Raw genomic sequence first — 26,117 nt, forward strand, 5'->3', positions numbered from 1 at the left:
CACTACCCATATCAAGACATAGAACATTTCTAGGCCTACAGAAAGCTTCCCTGTATGTCTCCTAGTCAGTAATCTCCAGATTGGCCTAGTCTATCTTCTATCACCATAGAGAAGTTTTGTCTCTTTTGTAAATTTCATGTAAGTGAAATTTTACAGTACATACTCTTGTAGGTCCTCCACGTTTTGCTCACTATAATGTCAGAGCAAACACATAGCTAAGCCAGCCCCCAAAGAGGAGAGCTTAATGATGTATGTTTTTTAAGCCACTAACACTTTGGGGTGATTTGTTATACAGCAGAAGATAACTGATACACAGCCTTGACCTCTCACTCTACCATCGAGGAAACTAAAACCCAGAGAAGTTAGCCTAAGGCCATGGAGCCATGGCTCAGCCTCTTTCCCTACACCACGCAGGGAGGCCACCTCTGCCAACCCCACCCCCTGAAGCAGGTACAATTATTGATAAGACAGCTGATAGGATGAGGGCTGTGCTCACTGCCTCAGCTCAGTATCCTGCTGGGAAACCTGGGACATGCCCTTGGCCTAATTACCCTGGTGGACCTTTAATCTGCTGTTCAGAGCTCTGTAGAGATATGTCCAGCCTAAAGGATGGGGTGGAGACCCCCACAGTGAAGCAGAGGATGCAGGTCTTTGAGAACTCACCATTCACTGGGAACATTCAAATGCTCATCAGTTTCCTCTATGTCCTGGCCACCTGCTCAGTATATCTGACAGCCAGCATGGAGGATTGCAGATGTATAAAGTTTCTAAAATAAAACTTTCTAAAATTAATAAATACTTTCTTTGGACAAGATGGAATAATGGAAAAAAAATCCACAGTATCCTCAACTGAGCATGCCCTGTGTAGCAGACCCCAAATCTAGCCCACCCCTTCTTATCCACTGGCTCTTCTCCCTCCCCATAGAAACATGCCCAACTGGTTGGCATCTTGACAAACCATAAAACCAACACATTACCAACTCTATGTTCCCTTTTAAAATCTTCAAATGCCATCTACTGTGTTAGCACTCAAATAACTGAAAGCTGCTCAACTCTCATAGATTTCACAAAACTGAACAAAAAAAAACAGTATATGAGGCCCAAATGTTTATTGTTTGAATAACTTTACATTGTCTTGAAGCTAATTATCTATCATCATAAATATGTGGCAGATGTCTGTAGACCTAGTTTAATGTTGACTGAGGTTTGCGAAATTGCCACTGCTCTTTAAACTGTTATAGTTTGAAACAACCTACTACCAATCATTGGCAATAGGGGGACCATTCAAATTTATGCAAATTTGGACATAGTCAGTTTAAAAGTTTAAATTAAAATGTGTCTTGATTGCGGTTTTTGTTTGTTTGTTTGTTTTTTATCAAGGGAGAGGCAGGGAGGCAGAGAGGCAGATTCCCGCATGCACCCCAACCGGGATACACCCAGCAACCCCGGTCCAGAATGATGTTCTGCCCATCTGGTGCCACTGCTCCATTGCTCAGCAACAGAGCTATTTTATTTTTTTTATTTATTTTTTATTTTTTTATTTTTATTTTTCATTTTTCTGAAGCTGGAAACAGGAAGGCAGTCAGACAGACTCCCGCATGCGCCTGACCGGGATCCACCCGGCATGCCCACCAGGGGGCGATGCTCTGCCCCTCTGGGGCATCGCTCTGTTGCATCCAGAGCCATTCTAGCGCCTGAGGCAGAGTCCACAGAACCATCCTCAGTGCCTGGGCCATCTTTGTTCCAATGGAGCCTTGGCTGTGGGAGGGGAAGAGAGAGACAGAGGGGGGGAGAAGGGGAGGGATAGAGAAGCAGATGGGCGTTTCTCCTGTGTGCTCTGGCCGGGAATCGAACCCAGGACTCCTGCACGCCAGGCCGATGCTCTACCGCTGAGCCAACCGGCCAGGGCCAACAGAGCTATTTTAACAACTGAGGCAAAGCCATGGAGGCCTCCTCAGCACCTGGGGCTAACTTGCTCATTCGAACCATGGCTGTGTGTGTGGGGGGAGAAAGAAAGAGAGAGAGAAAGAGAGAGAAGGGGAAGGGGAAGGGGAGGGATGGAAATGGTCACTTCTCCTATGTGTCCTGATGGGAAATCAAACCTGGGACTTCCACACACCAGGCCAATGCTCTACTAGGACCTCTTAAAAAGAAAAACACATTTATTTATTGATTTTAGTGAAAGAGGAAGGGAGAGAAAGAGACAGACAGGAACATCAATCTCTTCTTTTATGTATCCTGACTGGGGATTGAACGGGCAACCAACCAGAGCTATCTGGCCATGTGAGGTTTTTTCAAACTGAAGTTTCAAACAATGAACACCCTCCATCCTACAACCTCCTCTAGCTCACACCCTGTCTTTCTCCTCCCTTTCATGACAAACTTCTTACAAGGGTGGGCTACACTCCTGGTCTCCATTGCCCTCACCCACTTACTCCTCAGCCCTCCCTAATCTAGCTCTGCTCCCAGCTCTTCCTAAGACCGCACCCTCTGTAGTCACCAGTGGCTTCTCGGGTACTTCTTAGATCTGTATTTCTCAACTTAGCAGAGGTTTTTAAGTTCTCTGGATTTGTCACATCTCTTTGGCCACCCCAACTGGTACTTCAAGTTTCATTTTCTTTCCTATCACTTAATTTTGGTATCAATCATCCTTCCTTAAAGCACCAATGATTAATCCATGTGCTGAGGAAAACCAAATTTGTCTTCACATGGATTGATCACATTCCTTATCACCCATGGATACCTCCAAGTCATCATTTAAAGAATAGAGAGCCCAAAAATAAACCAGTGCCTAAATGGTCAAGTAATAATTGGCAAAGGAGGCAAGAATATACAATGGGATAAAGATAGTCTATTCAATAAATGGTATTTGGGGCCCTGGCCAGTTGGCTCAGTGGTAGAGCATCGGCCTGGCGTGCAGGAGTCCTGGGTTCGATTCCCGGCCAGGGCACACAGGAGAAACGCCCATCTGCTTCTCCACCCCTCCTCCTCTCCTTCCTCTCTGTCTCTCTCTTCCCCTCCTGCAGCCAAGGCTCCATTGGAGCAAGGTTGGCCCGGGCGCTGAGGATGGCTCCATGGCCTCTGCCTCAGGCGCTAGAATGGCTCTTGTTGCGACAGAGCAATACCCCAGATGGGCAGAGCATTGCCCCCTGGTGGGTGTGCCGGGTGGATCCCGGTCGGGTGCATGTGGGAATCTGTCTGACTGCCTCCCCGTTTCCAACTTCAGAAAAATACAAAACAAAACAAAACAAATAAATGGTATTTGGAAAATGAGACAGATACATGGAAAAATATGAAACTCAGCCACCTTTTTATACTATATGCAAGAATAAACTCAAAATGGATCAAAGACTTAAATATAGGACTTGAAACCATAAAACTCCTAGAAGAAAACAAAGTCAGTACAATCATGAACATTTCACTTCATAATATATTTTTTTTCCAATATATCTCCTTGGGTGAAGGAAACAAAAGAAAAAAGTAGTCAAATAGGACTACATCAAACTAAAAAGTGTTTTCACAGCACAGGAAACCACCAACAAAATGAAAAGACAATACACTTAGTGGAAGAAGATATTCGCCAATGAAACATTGATAAGGGGTTAATATCCAAAATTTATAAGAACTTAAACAATTCAACACACACACACACACACACACACACACACACACACTCACCAATGTTCATTGCAGTGTTATTTACAATACCCAAGCTATGGAAGCAACCCAAGTGCCCATCAATAGACAAGTGGATGAGACATAAAAGCTGTGGTACATATGTACAATGGAATATTAGCCATAAAAAGAATGAAATCTTACTCTTGTGACAGCATGGATGGACCTAGAGGGTATTATGCTAGCTGAAATAAGTCAGAGAAAGACAAATACCATTTGATTTTACTTATATGTGGAATCTAAAGAATAATGTAAATGAACAAACAAAACAGAAATATTCATAGATACAGAGAACAGACTGATAGTTTCCAGAGAGGAGGGGTGTTGGGGGACTGAATTGAGAAGTACAGAGTGGTAGTTACAAAATAGTCATGGGCATGTAAAGTACAGCATAGGAAATATAGTCAATAATATTGTAATAACAACTATGGATGGTGCCAGGTGGGCATTGGAAATATCAAGGGAATACTTTGTAAAGTATATGATTGTCTAACCACTATGCTGTACACCTGAAACTAATACAAATGTTTAGTTTGAATCTAAACTGTAATTGAAAAAAAATTAGAAAGTGTGACTAGGCAGTGGCATAGTGTCTAGAGCATCGGCCTGGGATGGTAAGGACCCAGTTTTGAAACCCTGAGATTGCTGGCTTGAGTGTGGGATCATAGACATAACCCCATGGTTGCTGGTTTAAGCCCAAAGGTTGCTGACTTGAGTCCAAGGTCGCTGGCTTGAGCAAGGGGTCACTTGCTCTGCTGTAGCGCCCTCATCAAGGTACATATAAGAATGCAATCAATGAACAACTAAGGTTCTGCAAGTAGGAGTTAATGCTTCTCATCTCTCTCTCCCTCCCTGTCTGTTTGTCTCTTCTGTCCCTCACTCTCTTGCTCTCTCTCAAAAAAAAAACCAAAACGTTAAAAAATTTAAAAATCTATATAAAAATGTAAATGTTCATTTGTTCAAAATCGTAAATCTCCGAAAGTTTTTCACCAATTGCTTTGAACTTTTGACACAACGTTGCATTCAAATAAATGCTCTTTTTTATATACACACTATTATATAGATATAGATGTCACACGTGACAGGTAAAGACATGCTTTTTTGAAAAACAGCACCATCTGTTGGACATAAAAGTAATACATGCTATACTAAATATTTTACGATTCCATTTCAATGTTTCCGATTTACGATCCACTTACATGCAGCCAAACTTGAGGAAGCATGGCTGCGAGCATGGCGATCATGTTCTGCAGCTTCAGATCTGCTTTTCTCAACAGAATGAACGCGACAGGCTGAAAGTGGCTGAAAGACGTCAACGAGAAACAGCAGATCAGCGTCAAACATGACTCCGTGCTCAGCAATCACGCGATTACCATCGCCTTGCATTCCGGTACAATCCAGCTGATGATTATAGTTTGAGCTGGCATGTTCTCATCGGCACTATGACTGAAGTGTGTCCTTATTGCAAGGCTCTAAAATTTAATGGAGAAACAAAAGAAATGTGTTGCGCCACCAGAAAAATTAAACTGCCTCAACTTGAAGAACTATCAGAGCCATTAAAAACTTTGCTTGCCAGACATACCGCCAAATCAAAGCATTTCCTATCTAACATCAGGAAATAGAACTCATGTTTCCAAATGACATCGTTCAGTGCAGAAATCGTAACAGCTCAATTCATGCCAACTTTCAAAGTGAAAGGACAAATTTATCATAAAGCCGGCTCCCTGCTTCAATTCCCAGTTGGTCAACATAAATTCCTACAAATGTATTTCATCGGTGATGGCAAAGATGAATTGAATGCACGCTGTGGAATTTCTACCAGCATGAAAAGGTCCATCATTTACCAACTGCAAGAGCTTCTTCACGAAACAACAATTTAGTGCGTTTGTTCAAAACAGCAATTGACATGATGTCATCTGATACACACAAGATTGTTATTCATGCTGACAAAACGGCTGCTGGAGAACATGTGTGAAGATTCAATGCTTCAAGTATAGATGAAGTGGCAATTGTTATAGTCAGAGATCAATTCCAACCTAGAGATATTGTTCTTCATTGAAGAAACAATCAATTGACAAAAGTTGCAGAAACTCATCGATGCTACAATGCCATGCTATATCCAGTCATTTGTGGGATGGTGCTGATGGATATCACTTCAACATTAAGATGATAAATCCAGTCAGTGGCGAAGAAACAAATATGAAATGCAGCGCAATGAACTATTATTCATACCAATTAATGATTCGAGAGAATGAAGACAATCACATTTTTAAATGCCGTCAATTGTTTTACCAAACATCGTAGATATGTATGCAAAAATTGAAACAGAACATTTGATATTCATCTGTTTGAGTCAGACCAAGCTTCGCTCTGAAGAATACATTCATTTGTGAGATGCAGTTGTAAATGATGGTAATACAACTAACGTTGGAAGACTAACGATTTTGCCATCTTCATATACAGGCAGTCCATGTCATATGCATGAGTATGCTCAAGATGCAATTGCGTATGTTCGTCACTATGGGTGTCCAGACCTATTCGTTACATTCACATGCAATCCAGCTTGGGATGATATACAATAGCTCTTACTTCCTGGGCAATTGCAGGTGGATAGGTATGACATCACAGCACGTGCTTTCAGACAGAAGCTGAAATCGCTGATGGATTTCATGGTAAAACATGAAGTGTTTGGATCTGTGTGTTATAAAAAAATTAATGAGCAACGTCGAAGAAGCAACAATCTTGACAGGACCTTTCGAAGGTGAAGATGTCCTCATTCCTCTCACATTCCTATGATTCTAACGTATATACCATTTCAATTTAAGAGATTGCAATTCCCAATTTGAGTGGCGTTTGCAATCACCATCAACAAAGCTCAGGGCCAATCTTTAGAATTGTGCGCTTTAGATCTACACACAGATTGCTTCTCACATGGACAATTATATGTTGCGTGTTCTAGACTTGGCAAACCAGACAGTCTCTATATCTGCACAGACAATGGAACAACAAAAAATATTGTATACCCACAAGCATTGTGAAATTAAACATATTAGAAATGTGAGCTTTCTCTTTTCTTTCTTTTCCATTTAACCAGACTGAGCCACAGCAATGTAAGGCTCGTGGCCAGGTACAGCTAGTAAATAAATAAAGTCTGTTCTGTCTGATTCCAGAAGTCCTAGTGCCCATCCCAACCATGAACAAGTCCATTTTCTTTCTGAACTTCAGTTTGTATGACAAGATGGGGTGACTGGATTGCCAGATACCATCCAACTTTGACCTATTAGGAGAGTTGCCTCCTCTAAGGGCCAAACTCAAGCCAATTTCACTTTCCAAACGTCATCAAAGGGAAACTCAAAAAAGTTGAGAATCGAAACCAATAGCAGAAAAGGTAAGCTGGAAGCCAAGCCTGTTAAGGTGGCCCCAACTTTCTGGCCTCAGCTCAAGTGTCCCTCAATGCCTCTGCTACAGCGAGGGGTCTCCAAGAAGGGATCCCCAGATCAGCCTGGTCACTCCTGGTTACTCTCCACTATGTGCCTTTATCGTAACAGGATGCTGGAGGACAACAGAGGAAGAGCCTCCTTAAGGGAGGGAGTGTATGCCAGGAGCTGAGTGTGTGGCTATATATCTGTCTAGGAGTGGTACTCTCAGACAGAGATGGCACTGTCCCCAGAGCTGTATGAAACCTCTGCCTCCAAGCTGGACTCCTTCGTGGCTCAGTGGCTGCAGCCCAGCCGGGAGTGGAAAGAAGAGGTGCTGGAGGCTGTGCGGATCGTGGAGCAGTTCCTGCGGGATGAGCCCATTGAGGAGAAGCGTGGGTCGGAGACAGTGCGGGTGCTAAAGTTGGTGAAGGTGAGGCTGATCTTCTCTGTCCCTGAGCCAGGGCCAGGCAAACCCAGTATGAGGGTCCTCATCTCGGAGGATGCTGGAGACCTCTTGCCTAGCCCCTGTTGCTAACATCTTAAGACACCCCACCTTAGCTGCCTGCACGTCACCACACTGCTGCCTTGAGCAGAACAACCTGGTAAGGAAGCTAATAACAGTTCACTTTTCAGGGTACACTAGCCTCTAACCCCTTATTACATAGAATATAGAGATATATTGCCACTAATTTGTGCACCCTGTGAGGTAAATACTATTCTTTCCCCGTTTTTCAGATGAGCAAAATAGAGGCTCAGAGACATAAGATTCCTAACAACCAAATGCAAAGCAAGATCTTTGACTGGCTCCTGGTGGGAATAGATCACCCATAAAATACCTTTTAGAAACAATTGGGGATATTTTAATATGACCTGGATGTTAGACAATGTAAGGACATCATTGTTGATTTTGTTAAGTGTAATAGCTCTGCGGTTATAGGGGAAACGTTCTCTTTTGTTGGACACAAATGCTAAAATATTGGACAAAGTTTCTTGGTGTTTGTAATTTAAAGTAGTTTCAATGGTTTTCAGCCTTTTTTACACTTGGGACTGATGAAAATAGGGAAATTATTTCTAGGACCGCTAAGGCAGGAATCACCCTGAGCATAAGCAAATTCGACTAAGATCATTGGGTCTATAATTTTCATATGACATCAGGGTGGTTAACTCTTTCGTGAACTAGCACAAAATTTTTGGCAGATGGGTCCATGGACTGGGGGTTGGAAAAGACTTGTTTAAATGAAGCAAATGTGGCGAGGAATTCAGACTTGCTGAATCTATCGCTGACTGGGTGTGTGTATACACACACATACACACACACACACACACACATGTTCATTGTATTCCATTCTCTATGTTTCCAATTTTTATAATAAAAAGGTTTTTTTTAATGAAAGCACAGAAAGGTGAAGTGATTTGCTCAAGGTCACACAGCTAGTGGTAGAGCTGGGATTTGAACCAGGGTCTATCTGACTCCATAGCAAGGGCTCCAGAGTGCCCCAGAGAGATTTTTCCCCAGGCCCTTTCTCCAGCTGCCTTATGTCACCTCCTGTCCTAGTTAAAATAAAAATTCAATAGAGTCAAAACTAAAAATGGCACGAGACTCTGACAGTCTCAGTCAATCCCTCTTTTAAGCATTAAGGAAACTGAGGCACAGAGAGGGTGACAGATGTCCCAAGGTCACACGGCAGGCTTGTGACAAAGGCAAGACTGGAATTAAGACCCCCCACCCTGAATTATGGTTTCCAGCCCAGTGCTCTAGTTCTATGTCCAGGGGCAGCCACCTTGGGGAAAGATTTAAAAGCCACAGACACCACCTCCCACCCCCTACATCTTTTCTTTGTACCCATCCTCAGCATCTGAAGCCGGTGGTCATGTGATTTAGAAGTAAAAAATCATGCATTTTGACATCAGCCAGACCAAGGTGTGATTCTTGGCTTCTTCCTTTACTGGCTGTGTGACCATAGATTCATCACCTTATCTCTCAAACCCTGGGTCTCCTCATCTGTAATTGGGCAGAAGCCTCAGCAACACCATCATCTCTCCCTCATCAAGCAAATGGGGAAGCAGGCTAAATGATTAGCACATGGTAAATGCTTAAAAAAAAAAGTATTGTTATAAGTTCTTGCCTGAGCTATCTTTTTGGTCTGGGGCACCAGTCTGAGTCAGACAGATCCTCCCAGACAACCTGGCTGACTACCCAGATGATGCAGTAGCACAGTGGTCCCCAACCTTTTTTGGGCCACGGACCGGTTTAATGTCAGAAAATATTTTCATGGACCGGCCTGTAGGGTGGGACAGATAAATGTATCACGTGACCGAGACAAATGTCAAGAGTGAGTCTTAGACGGATATAACAAAGGGAATCTGGTCATTTTTAAAAATCAAAACATCGTTCAGACTTAAATGTAAATAAAACGGAAATAATGTAAGTTATTTATTCTTTCTCTGAGGACCGGTACCAAATGGCCTACAGACCGGTACCAGTCCGCGGCCCAGGGGTTGGGGACCACTGCAGTAGCAGATGTAATGGGGGAAGTCTGCAGACAGGAGGATGCTACGAACAGAATGAGTTTTGATATTAGGAAATGACATTTACCCAGCTCTCAAATTCTGCCCACAGACCATATCCACTTCTCACCTTGAAACCATGAAATAATAGAGACACCCAAAGAGCAATGGCTAATGAGAAATAATACTTTATTTGTCCTCTAAACCCTCCCCTCACCCTAAAAGTCTGGTGACCTGGGCTGGTCCACATGAGTGAATGCTTGTTCCTGAACGAGTTGGGTTTGAACTAAATAGGTTTGAACTAAAGCAAATAATGAAACCTGGGGTTTTTTTGGTAAGATTTAAGTAAAGGCATATAATACAGTCAGATGAGGTTTTTAAAATTGATTTGAGAGAGAGAGAAAAGAAGAAATATAGAAACATCGATTTGTTGTTCCACTTACTTATGTATTTATTGGTTGATTCTTGCATGTGCCCTGACTGGGGATTGAACTCACAGCCTTGGTGTATCAAGACGTCAAGACGATGCTCTAATTAACTGAGCTACCCAGCCAGGGCAAGAAGCCTATTCTAAATAGTCTTTCCTCTCTGTCTGGGTCTTAATACTGAGAAAGGTCTTCAAGGGAATGTGGTCCTCGTCTGCACACAGGGACCCATCCTCAACCCTCTCACACGGGGCAGAAACACTGAGTCTGAATGCAGGTAGAAAATGAGAATGGAAAAAGTAGCGGGGGAGGGGGATGGCAGACTCCTCCTTCTCAGAAGCAGAGCCTGACTCATGGACTTAGGCCCCAGGGAAGCAATATATCAAAAAGCCCCACCCTGTATTCTGCTTCTTTAACTATGACTATAACTCCTAGCTAGGAACCCATAGCAAGTTGATGAGTCTCCACTGCTTCAGGTTTCTCATCTGTACTTTGGGGATAATTATACTAGTAGTCACGTCCCTTAGTGGGTGTGAGGATGAAAAGGTCTTGTTATTTATAAAGGGCTTTCAGGAGTGCCAGACACAGTGAGTGTTCATCCCACCAGGAGAGGTAACTGACCTGAGGTCTGTTCACTCCAGCAATTCTGCCTCCCAGTCCAAAGTGAGAAAGAAGGAAGGCCAGAGAGTTGTGGGTCTTTTGTATACCAGAGGCAACAGGGGCTGGAGAGCAAGCAGACTCTCAGAATATCAAAAAGACCCCTTCAAAATCCTCCAACTTGGGCTCCTTCCATTCATATGAGGAAACTGAATCCCAAGCAGCAGAAGGAATGATATAAGTCAACCAGATAAAGAAGAAGAAATGAATCCTAGCCAGTTAGCTCAGTCGGTTAAAACAGTGACCCTGGGCCGTGGACCGGTACCGGTCCGTGGGCCATTTGGTACCGGTCCGCAGAGAAAAAAATAAATAACTTACATTATTTCTGTTTTATTTATATCTAAGTCTGAACGATGTTTTATTTTTAAAAAATGACCAGATTTCCTCCGTTACATCTGTCTAAGACTCACTCTTGATGCTTGTCTCGTAAGTTCGACAATTATATTTAAAAATACCACGGTTTTTATGCCAGTCGCATAATTTTATTTTGTGCATTTATCCGTCCCAACCTAAAGGCCAGTCCGTGAAAATATATTCTGACATTAAACCAGTCCGTGGCCCAAAAAAGGTTGGGGACCACTGGGTTAGAACATCATCCTGAAACACCAAGGCTGTGGGTTTGATCCCCCGTCAGGGCACATACAGGAAGTGGCTAATGAACACACAACTAAGTGGAACAACACATGAATGGTTCTCTCTCTGTGTCTCTCTAAAACCAATTTTTTAAATAGTTAAATAAAAAAGGAGAGAGAAGAAAGAAATATATTGCTGACTTCCTGTGTGTGGGCGCATAGCAAACCTTTGGCACACACTCCCTCATCTAATTATCCCAGTTACCCAATGACTCATGGTCTATCATTTTCATTTCTCCCATTTTACAGATGTAGGATTCAGGATGATCACATAGCTGAGAAACAAGGGCAGGAGTCGAGGTCAAAGTCAGGTTGCTCCATCTTACAGCTGTGGCTCTTATCCACCAAGCAATCCTACGCCCCTTTTGTTAATGTCATAACGTTACTCAGACCCCCCCTCCCCCAGTTGTCAAACAGCCCTGTGGAGTAGGCATTCATATTCTCTTGAAACTACCATGACTCTGCAGATGAGAAGACAGAATCAGAGCAATGCAGTGTGGTAAATACGAAGCTCAGGCTCTGGAGTCAGGCTATGTTCTGTGTGACCTTGGGCAAGTGGCTTACCTTCTTAACATCTCAATTTTCTCACCTGTAAAGAGTGAGTATTGGTACTGCCCACCCCATCCGTCAGGGGTGTAGAGATTATTAAACATATGAAGAGCCTCAGGGATTGCCTGGTACAGACAGTGGCCTAGGGTAACCAGGCTCTGTGTTCTGCAGGTGGGCTCCTTCGGGAATGGCACAGTGCTCAGGAGCAGCATGGAGGTGGAGCTGGTGGTGTTCCTGAGCTGTTTCCACAGCTTCCAGGAGGAGGCCAGGTACCACCATGCTGTTTTGAGAAAGATATTGAGAAAGCTGATGACTTGCCAGGACCTGCTGGACCTCGGGCTCCAGATCTTGGGGGTGTTCCCGGGAGTCCCTGATGCTCTCGTGTTTACCATCCAGACCAGATGGAAGGAGGAGCTCATCACTGTCACCATCGTGCCTGCCTATAAGGCTCTGGGTAAGGGGAGAGGAAACCCACCCAACTCACACATTTGTCCTTCCCGAGAGACCTGCAACAGCCTCATTTCTCATTCATGGCCACATTCATCCCCTTCAACCCATGTCATGCTCGGGGCTGGTGACCACAACGCATGGGACTGACCCAGCTCAGGCTGTCATGCAGCTCAACTTGGGAAACAGATTTCTCAAAGAATCATACAGATAAATATATGATTGCAAGAGGAGGCAAGGCCCACGGAGAGGAAGGAGTTAGAAGAGTAACCTCAGGTGCTTCTGTAGCACTTATCATAGGTGGGGGGTGGGGGTGGGGGCTGTCATTGTTTGGGCTTTTCCAGAAGCAGCCTCTGATCCAATGGTTTGAGGGCAGGCAGTCCCAGGAAATGCTGGGAGGGAAGGGGAGTGGAACAGAAAGGGAAGGCACATGATAAATCAACACATAGCCTGACCTTTGGTGGCACAGTGGATAAAATGTTGACCTGGAATGCTGAGATCGCTGGTGCAAAACCCCGAGCTTGCTCGGTCAAGGCACATAGGACAAGCACTCAATGAACAACTCAAGTGAAGCAACTATGAGTTGATACTTCTCACTCCTCCCACCACTCCTCTCTCTGAAAAATCAATAATAAAATCTTTACTTTAAAAAAAAAAATAGGCCCTGGCCGGTTGGCTCAGCGGTAGAGCGTCGCCTGGCGTGCGGGAGACCCGGGTTGGATTCCTGGCCAGGGCACATGGGAGAAGCGCCCATTTGCTTCTCCACCCCCACCCCCTCCTTCCTCTCTGTCTCTCTCTTCCCCTCCCGCAGCCGGGGCTCCATTGGAGCAAAGATGGCCCGGGCGCTGGGGATGGTTCCTTGGCCTCTGCCTCAGGCGCTAGAGTGGCTCTGGTTGCGGCAGAGCGACGCCCCGGAGGGGCAGAGCATCGACCCCTGGTGGGCAGAGCGTAGCCCCTGGTGGGCGTGCTGGGTGGATCCTGGTCGGGCGCATGCGGGAGTCTGTCTGACTGTCTCTCCCTGTTTCCAGCTTCAAAAAAGAAAAAAAAAAATTAATACATAGAGCAACAGTGGGGGACAGAGGCAAGGAATTCGTGATGCATGCCCCAAAACAGCACACCCCTCAGCAAATGTGTTCTCAGAGCCCAGCTTTCTTACCTGGAACTGGGTGTCCCCTATGGTGATGGGAGGTTCAAATAAATCTGAGAGAGAGATCCAAAACAGACATTAAGGGCAGAGGCAGATTTAAGGTGGGCGCACCTGGCAGGCGCCCTGGGCCCCGACTTCTGAAGGGCCCCGCAAAACCCCAACTTTACACTTTTTTCTAATGTAAGGGGCCCAATATTTTCTTCTGTGCCCGGGGCTTCAACCCACCTTAATCCGCCTCTGATTAAGGGAAAGTGTTGGAGACATTGAGGGAAGACAATACTCCTTGAGTGGCCTAAGAATTAGAAAACGCATTTTTTCTCCAAAAGGACAATTCTCTTTATTCTCTCAGGCTGTAAGTAGAAATAGTCCAGGGCATTATAGCAACCTGAGGCTTCCTCAATCCACACCCTCTCCCTTTGCTTCCTCTCACTCTAGGGTCTTCTGTTCCCAACTCTCAGTTACACCCTGAGGTCTATGTGAATCTGATTGAAACCTACGGTGACCCTGGACATTTCTCTCCTTCCTTCTGCGAGCTGCAGAGGAATTTCGTGAAACATCAGCCAACCAAGCTGAAGAGCCTGCTGCGGCTGGTAAAACACTGGTACCTGCAGGTGAGGGGGGTGCCGGGAGGGGGGCCGGAGGAGGTGTGGAGGGCGGGGGTGGGGGTGTGTGGAGGCAAAGGCCCGATTTGTCATCTCAGGCAACTGCCTCAAGGAGAAATGGAGGTAGGTGTGTGTGGGGGGCAGGGGGGAGGGAGAATGCTAGTCTTTAGAACTATATAATGAAATAATGAAGAAGCTAGAGAAAGAGGAGGAAGAGGGGGAGAAGGGGAGGGCGATAAGAAAAACAGAAGGAAGGAAGAAAACAAAGAATTTACAGAATTTTGGTAAACAAGTACTTGGCATGCTCCATCCAGTTACACAATTTAAGACTGGCTAATGTTAATTTCACTGAGATAGCTGCACGTTAACCTGTTAAGGACTAACAAGAGGAAGATTCATTTAATTTCACTCACACCAACCTGTTCTTTGATTCGGTATTATTGAAGTTTTATTCAACAAGTTTTATTTAGCTAAATGTTAGATGTGTTGATGGACAGACACATAGAGACATAAACAGTTCGTATTGTATGATGGAATGAAAAAGTCCCATACATAGGGCTGGGAAGGATCAGTTTGTTTTTGTCTGGAGTTTTGTATAGTCCCTGGTGTCATTATTGACTTTCATGGCCAGTAGTAGTTTAGTGTTATCAGTTCATGGCCAGTAGTAGTTTAGTGTTATCAGTTCATGTCCAGGGAGGAGAGGGGGTTGTCAGGGACCGAAGAACTGCGTTGAGAAGCTGGAACTGGTGTATTGAATTAAGAATATGCAGATTGGCCCTGGCTGGTTTGCTCAGTGGTAGACGTCGGCCTGGCGTGCGGGGGACCTGGGTTCGATTCCCGGCCAGGGCACATAGGAGAAGCGCCCATTTGCTTCTCCACCCCCCCCTTCCTCTCTGTCTCTCTCTTCCCCTCCCGCAGCCAAGGCTCCATTGGAGCAAAGATGGCCCTGGCGCTGGGGATGGCTCCTTGGCCTCTGCCCCAGGCGCTAGAGTGGCTCTGGTCACGCAGAGCGAGGCCCCGGAGGGGCAGAGCATCGCTCCCTGGTGGGCAGAGCATCGCCCCTGGTGGGCGTGCCGGTGGATCCCGGTCGGGCGCATGCGGGAGTCTGTCTGACTGTCTCTCCCCGTTTCCAGCTTCAGAAAAATACAAAAAAAAAAAAAAAAAAAGAATATGCAGATTATATAACTTGCTGAGTGAGGGGTCAGCAGGTAGCTTCCTTAGCTTCTGAGCTCCCACTTTGGAAAAGCGAAAACCGAAACCCACAGGGTGGTTCTGATTGAAGGTGCAGTTTCAATATAAGTACACAAAGGAAGTAGTCACAAGATTTATTACTTACAGATCCCAGAAGCAAGGGGGTTTAATGAGGAGTGGAGGGTGGGGGCGGTGCAGGCTGTCCACCAAGTTAACAAGGTAGCAAGTACTTATTATTTATAAGGTGGTTGGGGTGCATGCAGGTCACTAATTTTTCCTGGGCTTAACTTATTTTATTTTAAAAGGTGCCCTGAGAGAAGCAAAGCAGGAACTTATGATGGGAATCTGAAACACAAGTTCTATCTAAATGGTCAGACTCTGGGTGTGAGCAGGGTTATCATACTGAGAAATGTGGAGGCAGCAACTCAGAAAAACAAAGCTGATTTTCAAAAGGTGTTTTTCTCATCACAGGAGCATGTAATTTAGATCCTTAGGTTTCATCTGTCCAATCTTAACTGTAGGGATGTCACTGATCTCAGAGATGTCCCAAGTTTGTTGATGCTCGCTTATGCCTGCCTAAAAAGTGTTATTTTTACTATCTATAATGCTGGCTTTCATAAGCCTTAGAGCACTATCAGGTCGGTATCAGGAAGGATTTTATAGGCATCATTTCCACATACGAGATTCTGTCCTTGATTTTTAAAAAAAATTTACCAACAAACTGATGTCTTCTTTTTATACTTTGAAGTATTTAATTTAGCACAGTTATGGGAACAAGATGGAATTTACTACCCTAAGTATTTTCAGTTGAGCCTTTTGACTTCAGTTCTTTGTTTGTTTGAGAGAATGTTTTTTGCCATTTTTAGTGTACAATTCAGTGGCAATTACATTCACAATGTTGCGTAAACACAACTGCATTCAATTTTCATAACTTTTTCATCACCCCACATAGAAACTCTGTACCCATCAGACACTAACTCCCCATTCTCCCCTCCCCCAGCCCCTGGCAACCACCATCTTACTTCCTGTCTCTATGAATTGACCTATTCTAGCTTCCTCAGATAAGTGCAATCATACAATATTTGTCTTTTTGGTCTGTTTTGGGTTTTTTTTGTCCTTAATTTGTAATAGTGAGATTGATGATTATATCTAATTGGATGAGATCTCTGGCAGAAACACACATTTATTCATGGATTTAATTTATTTTTATTGATTTATTGATAAATTGACTTCCCTAATTCTATCCTGGTAGAAAGGAGGACTTTTTTTTTTTTTTTTTTTTTTTTACAGAGACAGAGAGAGAGTCAGAGAGGGATAGACAGACAGGAACGGAGAGATGAGAAGCATCAATCATTAGTTTTTCGTTGCGTTGAGACTGCTTAGTTGTTCATTGATTGCTTTCTCATATGTGCCTTGACCGCGGGCCTTCAGCAGACTGAGTAACCCCTTGCTGGAGCCAGTGACCTTGGGCTCAAGCTGGTGAGCTTTGCTCAAACCAGATGAGCCTGCGCTCAAGCTGGTGACCTTGAGGTCTCGAACCTGGGTCCTTCCACATCCCAGTCTGTGCTCTATCCACTGCGCCACTGCCTGGTCAGGCAAGAAGGAGGACATTTTTTTTTTTTATTGAGCTAATGTAAATATGACTTTGTCCTGAAAAAAGGAACTTAAGGTCACTTTGTGAATATTTAACCACCATTCTGAATAGTTTTGTAAAAAGAGCCAATTTATATATGCTATTATTTTGCAAAATACTTATCTTTGTTTTTCTGAGGATTGTTAGTTTATAACCTATAGTAGAAATTTTTTATTTTATTTTTTTGTATTTTTCTGAAGCTGGAAACGGGGAGAGATAGACAGACTCCCGCATGCGCCCGACCGGGATCCACCCCGGCACGCCCACCAGGGAGCGACGCTCTGCCCCTCCAGGACGTCGCTCTGTCGCGACCAGAGCCACTCTAGTGCCTGGGGCAGAGGCCAAGGAGCCATCCCCAGCGCCAGGGCCATCTTTGCTCCAATGGAGCCTTGCTGCAGGAGGGGAAGAGAGAGACAGAGAGGAAGGAGAGGGGGAGGGGTGGAAAAGCAGATGGGCGCTTCTCCTGTGGGCCCTGGCCGGGAATTGAACCCGGGACTTCTGCACGCCAGGCTGACGCTCTACCACTGAGCCAACCGGCCAGGGCTTCAGAAATTTTTATATAAATTTTTATCCTGAGGTTTCAATTGGAATAATATATCACTCAAAGAATGTTTAGTCTTAGTTTGCACAAGTACAGCCCTATAGAGAAGGTAGGAGATACATTAAATAGAGTTATTTTCTTACATATCCATCAAACATAGAATATTAACCAGGGTAATCAATTCTTGTTTTTTTGACTTTGGTTAAATAACTGCTTTTATGAAGTCATCTACTTCTGGAATAGAAGAATCTGGTGAAATTCTGACTCAATCCTTTTTGGTAAAGATATGAACCTTTACCCATGAATTTATTCCCAATAAGACTCCATAAATACCCCATAGTGGAGGGGGGAGAGAGGGATCTGCCCACAGATAGATTAAATTGTTGTCAGATCATTCTTTTTCTTTTATATACATAAAGACAAAAAGAATTAACCCTTTTGGGTTTTTTATTTTAATTATGGGTCAAAATTAACATAGCATAAAATCCATCCATCAGTCAGCTCCTAATCTTATAGGCTATATTCTGGGAATCACATACAGACATGCAGACAAATTTTTGAGTCATTTATATTCATAATGATATGCAAGACAACAATAGTGAGGCTCCCAGGAGATAACAGAATTTTCAAGATGCACATAAGGTAAGAGAAAGAAAGAAAAATACAAAATATTATAAAAACCTTATTTGATGGCCACACAACAGAATATAATTCCTAATATCCTAATATCCATTTTCCAGTAGAGATCATGGGGTAGTCAAACCATAAAACCATATTCACAGATTGTTGTCATCAACAGGGACATAAGTGGCACTCGGCACTCTACAATAGGAACAAGAACGAGAATCAGACTTGGCCGAAAGTCAGATCTAATCCAAAATCAAAAATAGCAACAGAGCCTGACCTGTGGTGGCACACTGGATAAAATGTTGACCTGTAGTGCTGAGGTCGCCAGTTTGAATACCTGGGCTTGCCTGGTCAAGGCACATATGGGAGTTGATGCTGCTCCTCCTCCCTTCTTTCTCTCTCTCTCTCTCTCTCTCTTCTCTCTCTAAAAATGAATAAATAAAATCTAAGAAGAAATAAAAATAGCAACAGAGTAGATTTAGGGAGGAAGGAGAGAGACAGCAGCAAGAATAAAATCTATTGGCATTCAAGATTCACCCTCAGAGTTGAAAGGGGGGCGTGTCTGAGTGTGAACAGTCCAGGGAGGGGGTGGTGCATTTCTCAGGCAACACAGTTTAGACAGTTTGGGAAATAGGTCCCCCCATGATGGACAACCTCAGTGGGACCTCCAACTGCAAAAAGAAACTGAAACAAAAATCATGTATTAAATAATAACTTGCAGAGAAGTAGCAAGGGAATCAGGTTGTGGAGAAAAGCCTCAATGCAATGAAAAAATATAATGGGTGTTGAAAGAAACAATTACCAAGATTACTAGGTTTATAGTTAGTATCTGCTCGTGGTGGGAAAATAGCAATTTTCTCACATGCTTATCATACCAAAAAGGGTCAGGACATATCGCAGACAGCAACATTAGAAGAGCCCAGTATCTCCTAAACATGAGGAAATCAGAGTATCCTGAATGAATATCAGCCCAGGCAGGGAACATAGACCTTTTCTTCTGTTTTGATCTTTGTTTGTTTTGTTTTTATGTACCATTAAATGGTCTAGCGAAGATCCAAAATGAAACAAAGGCCTCATTCTTCCCAAGGCTTACAATTCATCATCTAAGTTTTAAGAATCCCACTAAAATCTAACTCATAATGGAGAAAATAAATTGTATGGCTCCGTTTAAATTCAGAGAGAGAGAGAAATCAATTTGTTGTTCCACTTATTTATGCACTCATTGCTTGATTCTTGCCTGTGCCCTGACCAGGAATTGAACTCATCACTTTGGCATATCAGGATGACACTAACCAACCGAGCTACCCAATCAGAGCAAGAAGCTTTTCTTTAAAGAAAATCTTTCTAAAGTCTAGTACCTTAAATTGAATTAACCAGAGCTGCTTAGGCTGGGATCCTGCTCACTTCTTGAGACACCTCATCATAACTCCAACCCAGGAATTATGTCAAGCACAATTGGAAACCCACAGGACTAACCTAGCCCCTTAATTCTAAAATGGGGAAATCCATCTAGGGCCAGAGAGAGAGATGGACTTGGCCAAGATTACACAGCCAGTAGATGGCAGAACTGAGACAAAAACTTGGATATTCCGGTTTATCATCCTGTGCCATCTTATAACAGATTCTTGGGGTCTCTCTCTTCTCATCTCTTTGACAGTATGTGAAAGCCAGATGCCCCAGAGCCATGCTGCCCCCTCTCTATGCCCTCGAACTACTGACCATCTACGCCTGGGAAATGGGAACACAGGAGGATCAGAGTTTTGGGTTGGATGAAGGTCTCACCACTGTGATGGAGCTACTCCAGGACTATAAGCTCCTCTGTATCTACTGGACCAGGCACTACACATTCCAGAACCCGATCATTGAGGGCTGTGTCAGAAAACAGCTCCAAAGAGAGAGGTACTGGGCCCCTGCTTGCCTACCACATGTCAGAGAGAGAAGAAAGAGAATTGAGGGAGAGGCAGTATCGAGTGTCTCTTTTCCAGGGGAGGGGGCTTTATTAAGTATTAAGGCTATACTGAAACTTTTTTTTTAATTTATTGCTTTTGGAAAGAGAGAGAGAGAGAGGGAGAGAGATTTGTTGTTCCACTTTATTTATGCATTCACTGGTTGATTCTTGTAAGTGCCCTGACCGGGATCAAACCCACAACCTTGGTATATCAGGATGACTCTCGAACCAACTGAGCTACCTACCCATCCTGGGCTGCACTGAAATCTTGTACTGACGGTTGACTTCTCAGGTTGGTTGGCCTCCTTTCAAAATCACCAGGGTCTTAGCAGTTATAAGCTTTTTCTTTGTCCCTCAAACCACTGTTATTCCCTACCTTACTTAGCCTTCTACCCTCAGAAAACCATTTTAGAATTTATTTATTTTTTTTAGTGAGAGAGAGAGAGATAGAGGGACAGACAGGAACAGATAAACAGAAAGGGAGAGAGATGAGAAGCATCAACTCATAGTTGTGGCACCTTAGTTGTTTTTTGTTTTGTTTTGTTTTTTTACAGATACAGAGAGAGAGTCAGAGAGAAGGATACACAGGGACAGACAGACAGGAACGAAGAGATGAGAAGCATCAATCATTAGTTTTCCGTTGCACATTGCGGCACCTTAGTTGTTCATTGATTGCTTTCTCATATGTGCCTTGACCGCAGGCCTTCACAGACCAAGCAACCCCTTGCTCGAGCCAGCGACCTTGGGCTCAAGCTGGTGAGCTTTGCTCAAACCAGATGAGCCCTCGCTCAAGCTGGCGACCTCGGGGTCTCGAACCTGGGTCCTTCCGCATTCCAGTCCAACACTCTATCCACTGCGCCACCGCCCAGTCAGGCATCTTAGTTTTTTATTGATTGCTTTTCTCATATGTGCCTTGACTGAGAGTGAGGGGTATTCCAGCAGAGCCAGTGACCCCTTGCTCAAGCCAGAGACCTTGGGCTCAAGCTGGTGACCATGGGGTCATGTCTATGATCCCACACTCAAGCCAGCGACCCTGCACTCAAGCTGGTGAGCCTGCGCTCAAGCTGGCGACTTTGGGGTTTTGAACCCGGGTTCTCAGTGTCTCAGGCTGATGCTCTATCCACTGCACCACCGCCGGGTTAGACTTACTTTTTTATTTATTTTTTATTTTTTTCAATACAAGGAAGACAAACCTGGTCTCCTTATGAAAAGAGGCTTGATTATAAGGATGCCCAGAAAATCGAGGCTGCAAAACTATTGGGACCTGAGGCAAACCTATAGATTCCTCTCTCCCTGACTGTGTCTCACTGCCCGCACACTGCTTTCCTCTCTGCTTCTGCTCTCTCCACACCTGCCTACTCCCCTCTGACTCCCAGGTCTGAGGCCTCTAACATCCCTGGTCCAAACTCCAGACAGAACCAGTCTGATCACTAGGTACAAGGCTCTCTAGTTGATCGCTTTAGGTCAGGTGACTCCATCCCATAAGACAGTCTGGCTCTCCTGACAGGATGATTTCAGGGAGCCAGGGATGTTGGGAGTAGCAAGCGTGGAGCCTAAAATGTTCAGTTCACTCCAATAGCCTACTATCACATTCTATCACATAGATAAAGTCGCAGCTCCCTTCTAAGTCAAAAGCCATAGGAGCACAGGGCTAGCACTTATCATGGGCTTGGCATCCAACACATGTGGTCATGCCAAGCAACCCAAGGAGGTGTACTGGACCCTCTTCAAGCCTACATTGTTTAAAATATTCATTCAAGCTCTGGCTGAGTAGCTCAGTTGGTTAGAGTGTCATCTCGATACACCAAGGTTTCAGGTTCAATCCCCGGTCAGGGCACATAAAAGAGTCAACCAGTGAATGCGTAGATAAATGGGACAACAAATCGATGTCTCTCTCTCTCTCTCTTGCTCTCCCTTCCTCTCTCTCTAAAATCAATTAATAAAAATTTTAAAAATATATATATTTATTAAACATTTATATAAAGGAAAGACACTTGGAGGCAGCTCAACCTCTCCTTTGTTGAGGAGGAATCCCATGTACTGGTTGTGAGAAATTAGGAAGGCCTGTGCCTCAGTTTTCTCATCTGAAAATAGAAATAGCAACAATAATACTAGTCCCTACCTATAGAATTGTTGTAAGGATTAAAATAAGTTAATTCACATAGGGTTTGGCCCAATGCCTCAGTATCAGTAGTTAGGGGTGTTGTTGTTATTGTTATCCAAAGCAATTCAGCAGCTCTAGCCTCAAACATAATGTAGCCTGTCAGCAAAACAAAGTCTTTGAACTTAAGAGGCCCATCTACCTGAGTGGGCATCCTTTATTGCTTCAGCATGCCTTTGGCATCTCATCCTCTTTCCCCTACCACACACGTCACCAAAATTCCTTACAAACACCTACAGAACTCTCCCAAAGAGGAATTCTTGGAAATCTAATCATCTCTGTCCCATTATTCTCAAACAATGCTGTTGGGCCTTCCTGGCCCAGGGATCTGGACATAGCAGATGCTCAGGGGCTTGAAGAGATGATGTCTGAGAAGGTTTCTTTCTGGCTTGCAGGCCTCCAAACCAGAAAGAGCCTGGACACCCTCTCCCTGTGTTTCAGGCCCATCATCCTGGATCCGGCTGACCCCACCTACAATGTGGCAGAAGGGTACAGATGGGACATAGTCGCTCAGAGGGCCTGCCAGTGCCTGAAGCAGGACTGTTGCTACGATGACAAGGACAACCCAGTCACCAGTTGGAATGTGAAGGTAATGGCTCCTTTCCTGGCTTCTGCCAGGAGCTTGAAGCCCAGAATGAGATAATGAGATAAATACACGGCATTTACTTATTTATTTCTGTGTCAACAGAGTCAATAGGGCATTAGAATCCAACCGTTTGAGGCCTGGCTGCACCACCCACCAGCTCTGTGAACTTGGGGACATTATTCTCTAAGCCTCAGATTTCTTATCTTCAAATTCTTGTCCTCCTTTCCTCTCTTCTTCCCATACCTACCAGGGCATCAGTTGCGTGAGCCCAATCATTCCTTGCACGAGCTGAGCCCAGGCAGGTGGATTCAGTCAGCTGTTTTGTTCCAGCACTGGGCTTGGGGTGGGGTGGGTGGTGGGAGCAAGGGGGCAAGGGGACAATAGTCTCTAAAAGAAATATGCACAAAACCTGAATTTTGTGCATATAAAATGAATTATAGAATTAGTTCTCTCATATTTTCAAGCTTGGCCTTCTCCCTTGATCTTAGCCAAAAGGCCAAGAAGTGATTGAGCTAAGCCTTCTCAATCAATAAACCTTTCCTTGCTCCAAACTCTGGGGGCAAAAGAAACTTCTAGAAAGAATTACCAGAGGAGATACTCAGAAAACAAAGTAAAATGCTAAATAATATAATGTGAACCCAAACCTACATACGGGAGAGGTAAAGGCCATAATAATCTATTTTATTCACACTGTACTTCACAATTTGCAACGTGCTCAGCCAGGATAGTTCTGTAAAGTAGAAATGTCAAGTATTATTATTATTATTATTATTATCACCATCATTTTACAGATGAGGAAACTGAGGCTCAAATGGGTTAATTGACCAAGGTCACACTGCTAAGAGGCAGCAGGGTTCACAGCCAGGTCTTTGTGGGGCTCTGGAAATGGGACATAAATATTATTTCTGAAGTCACCAGAGAAGATTCTTGAAGAAGAGAGGGCCAGAGGTGGGCCTTAGAAGCTAGGGAGGGATATAGACACTCAGAAAAAAGGGCAGTCTGTTCAGGTAGAGGATTGAGGCGGGGGCTGAGAGCCAAAGGACTAGAGGTGTGAGCAGGAACAAAAGTCAGGCTTGCTTGGAGCAGGGGCAGGTAGAACCAGAGGTTCTCTAATAAGGTGCAGAGATTATAGACAGGAGCCCACCAGCCCAACAAGACCCACAGATGGGCTGGGAAGTGTATGTCTCTGGATTTTTCCTGACTGGACAAACCATCATGCAAAGATTTTAAAAAAAAAATTTTTATTTACTGATGTTAGAGAGAGAAAAAGGGACACAGAGAGACAGAAACATCGATTTGTTCCTGTCTGTGCCGACTGCAGATCAAACCCACAATCTTTGAGTATCGGGATGATGCTCTAAGCAAATGAGCTACCTGGCCAGGGCTGTGCAAAGATTTTTATCTAAAAAAATCAGACGATTTGGCCATGCTAGGCCTCTATTCCTTCTAGAAAGGATCAGCTAGTGGGCTGGCCCTCCCTAGCACCCTCCAGGTGTGTTCTTCAGCCACCTGGGACTCTCGGGCCCCTGAGTGTGGCCTCTGATGGTGAAGAACAGACCTTGGAGAGGGCTCATACACCTGCTCTGCTCCTTACTGCCTCTATGATGTTCCATGAATCACTTCACCCTACTAGACCATAATTTCCTCATCTGTAAAATGGGGTAATAGGAGAAGCCACCCCTCATAGGGCTGCTGGGAGAATAAAATGCATTAAGAAGAGTATAAAAGGCACCCAGCACAGGGCCCGGAAGGTGGTTGGCACTCCCTTCCAATGTTTGGTAAATGTTTGCTGCTGCTGCTGCTGTTGAAAAGGTAAGGACAGGGGAAGGGAACTTCTGCATGTCAGACAGAGGAGTGTGAATTCAACCCCTCTCTCTTCTCTTCCTTGCAGAGGGCACGAGACATCCAGGTGACTGTGGAGCAGAAGGGTTACCGAGATTTGGTCCTCACAGTGAACCCTTATGAGTCCATCAAGAAGGTTAAAGAGAAGATCCGGCGGCAGCAGGGCTGCTTCGGCCTGCAGCGTCTGTCCTTCCAGACGCCCGGCGGCGAGCGGCAGCTCCTTAGCAGCCGCAGCACCCTGGCCGATAGCGGGATCTTTTCCGACACTCGCATCTATCTCCTGGAGACCATCTCCCCCGAGATCCAGATCTTTGTGAAGAATACCAATGGTGGAAGCCATGCCTATGCCATTGACCCCAACAGCTTCGTCCTGGGCCTGAAGGAGCAGATAGAAGACAAGCAGGGGCTGTTTATAAATCAGCAACAGCTGGAGTTTCAAGGCCAAGTCCTGCAGGATTGTTCGGTTTTTAGGAGCTATGGGATCAAGGACAGTGACACTCTCATTCTTTTTGAGAAAGCCATATATGTTCCATTTTAACTCAGCTAATTTCTTCTGGAAAACCTCTCTATGCGGTTCTCCATCTCTCCTTCCAGCTCTGCTGGAGTTATCCTAGCCAGTGGAGGGATGAGGACGGGTGTGAAAGATCAGATATACAAATGACCAGACCATATATGTCCAGAGGGTTCTGACCCACAAGCTCCGCAGCCACCAGTTTGGGAAACCAAACCACAACCTATGCAGCAATCAGCCCAAACTTGTCAAGACTTGATCAATAACTACCAGCTTCCCTAATCTCCCCCTATCCCTTCCAACTCAGCCCCAACCAGAAAGATTCAAATAAGCTCTCTATAGTCACATAGAATGATGCCCTGCCTCTAGAGAGCCCACTTCCGGCTCCCCCATGCCACCACCAGTCAAGGCATACCTGAGGTCTTCTCTCTTCTCCACTGTAAAACCTGCCCACTGCCTGTCTTGGAGTCTATGCCCAATGCAGGGGATGTTGGCTGACTCCCTTGCTATAGCACGTTGGGATTAAATAACCTTTGTTTGGGAAGTATTTGAGATCTTGCTTCCCAGCAATTGTCATCAGTTTGGCTCAAATAAACTCATAGAAATTCTAAAAAAAAAAAAAACCCAAAACCTTTGTTTATTCTCTTTTGGATGGTCTTCATGCTGTCCTAGTGGTGATTGCTTAATCCCTCTATTTTCTCAACTCTGAGAGTGAAAACTGTAGAAACTGAGAAAAAGAGAGGTAGTCTGGGAGAACAAGGAGAACACAGTGTAAAAAATCCCACTGACAGGCCCTGGCCAGGGAGTTCAGTTGATTAGAGCATCGTTCTGATACACAAAGGCTCCAGGTTTGATTTCCCAGTCAGGGCACATACAAGAATCAACCAGTGGAAAAAAAAAAAAAAAAAAAAGAATCAACCAGTGAATGCATAAATAAGTGAAACATAAATCAGTGTTTCTTTCTCTCTGAAATGCCTAAACAAATAAAATAATTATTTAAAATATAAAATAAAATC

General features: G+C 44.4%; 1 protein-coding gene across 1 annotated transcript; it reads left to right on the forward strand.

Annotated features, from left to right (window-relative positions):
- Positions 1-7,128: 7,128 nt before the first annotated feature.
- OASL (2'-5'-oligoadenylate synthetase like) lies at positions 7,129-25,986 on the forward strand. The gene is made up of 6 exons (XM_066370736.1): positions 7,129-7,524; positions 12,037-12,319; positions 13,895-14,070; positions 19,711-19,952; positions 22,604-22,751; positions 24,640-25,986. The coding sequence occupies exons 1-6, from the start codon at positions 7,330-7,332 to the stop codon at positions 25,126-25,128; spliced, it is 1,533 nt and encodes a 510-aa protein (XP_066226833.1). The 5' UTR covers positions 7,129-7,329; the 3' UTR covers positions 25,129-25,986.
- Positions 25,987-26,117: the final 131 nt, after the last annotated feature.

The sequence above is a fragment of the Saccopteryx leptura genome, chromosome 2 (assembly GCF_036850995.1).
Source record: "Saccopteryx leptura isolate mSacLep1 chromosome 2, mSacLep1_pri_phased_curated, whole genome shotgun sequence".
Taxonomy (NCBI): Eukaryota; Metazoa; Chordata; class Mammalia; order Chiroptera; family Emballonuridae; genus Saccopteryx; species Saccopteryx leptura.

What these genes read in the sequence shown, in the direction of transcription:
- OASL (XM_066370736.1), top strand. Translation starts at nt 7,330, where the DNA reads ATGGCACTGTCCCCAGAGCTGTATGAAACCTCTGCCTCCAAGCTGGAC. An exon ending in GCCTGCCTATAAGGCTCTGG is followed by an intron (nt 12,320 to 13,894) that starts GTAAGGGGAGAG and finishes CTCTCACTCTAG; the next exon opens with GGTCTTCTGTTCCCAACTCT. An exon ending in TCACCAGTTGGAATGTGAAG is followed by an intron (nt 22,752 to 24,639) that starts GTAATGGCTCCT and finishes TCTTCCTTGCAG; the next exon opens with AGGGCACGAGACATCCAGGT.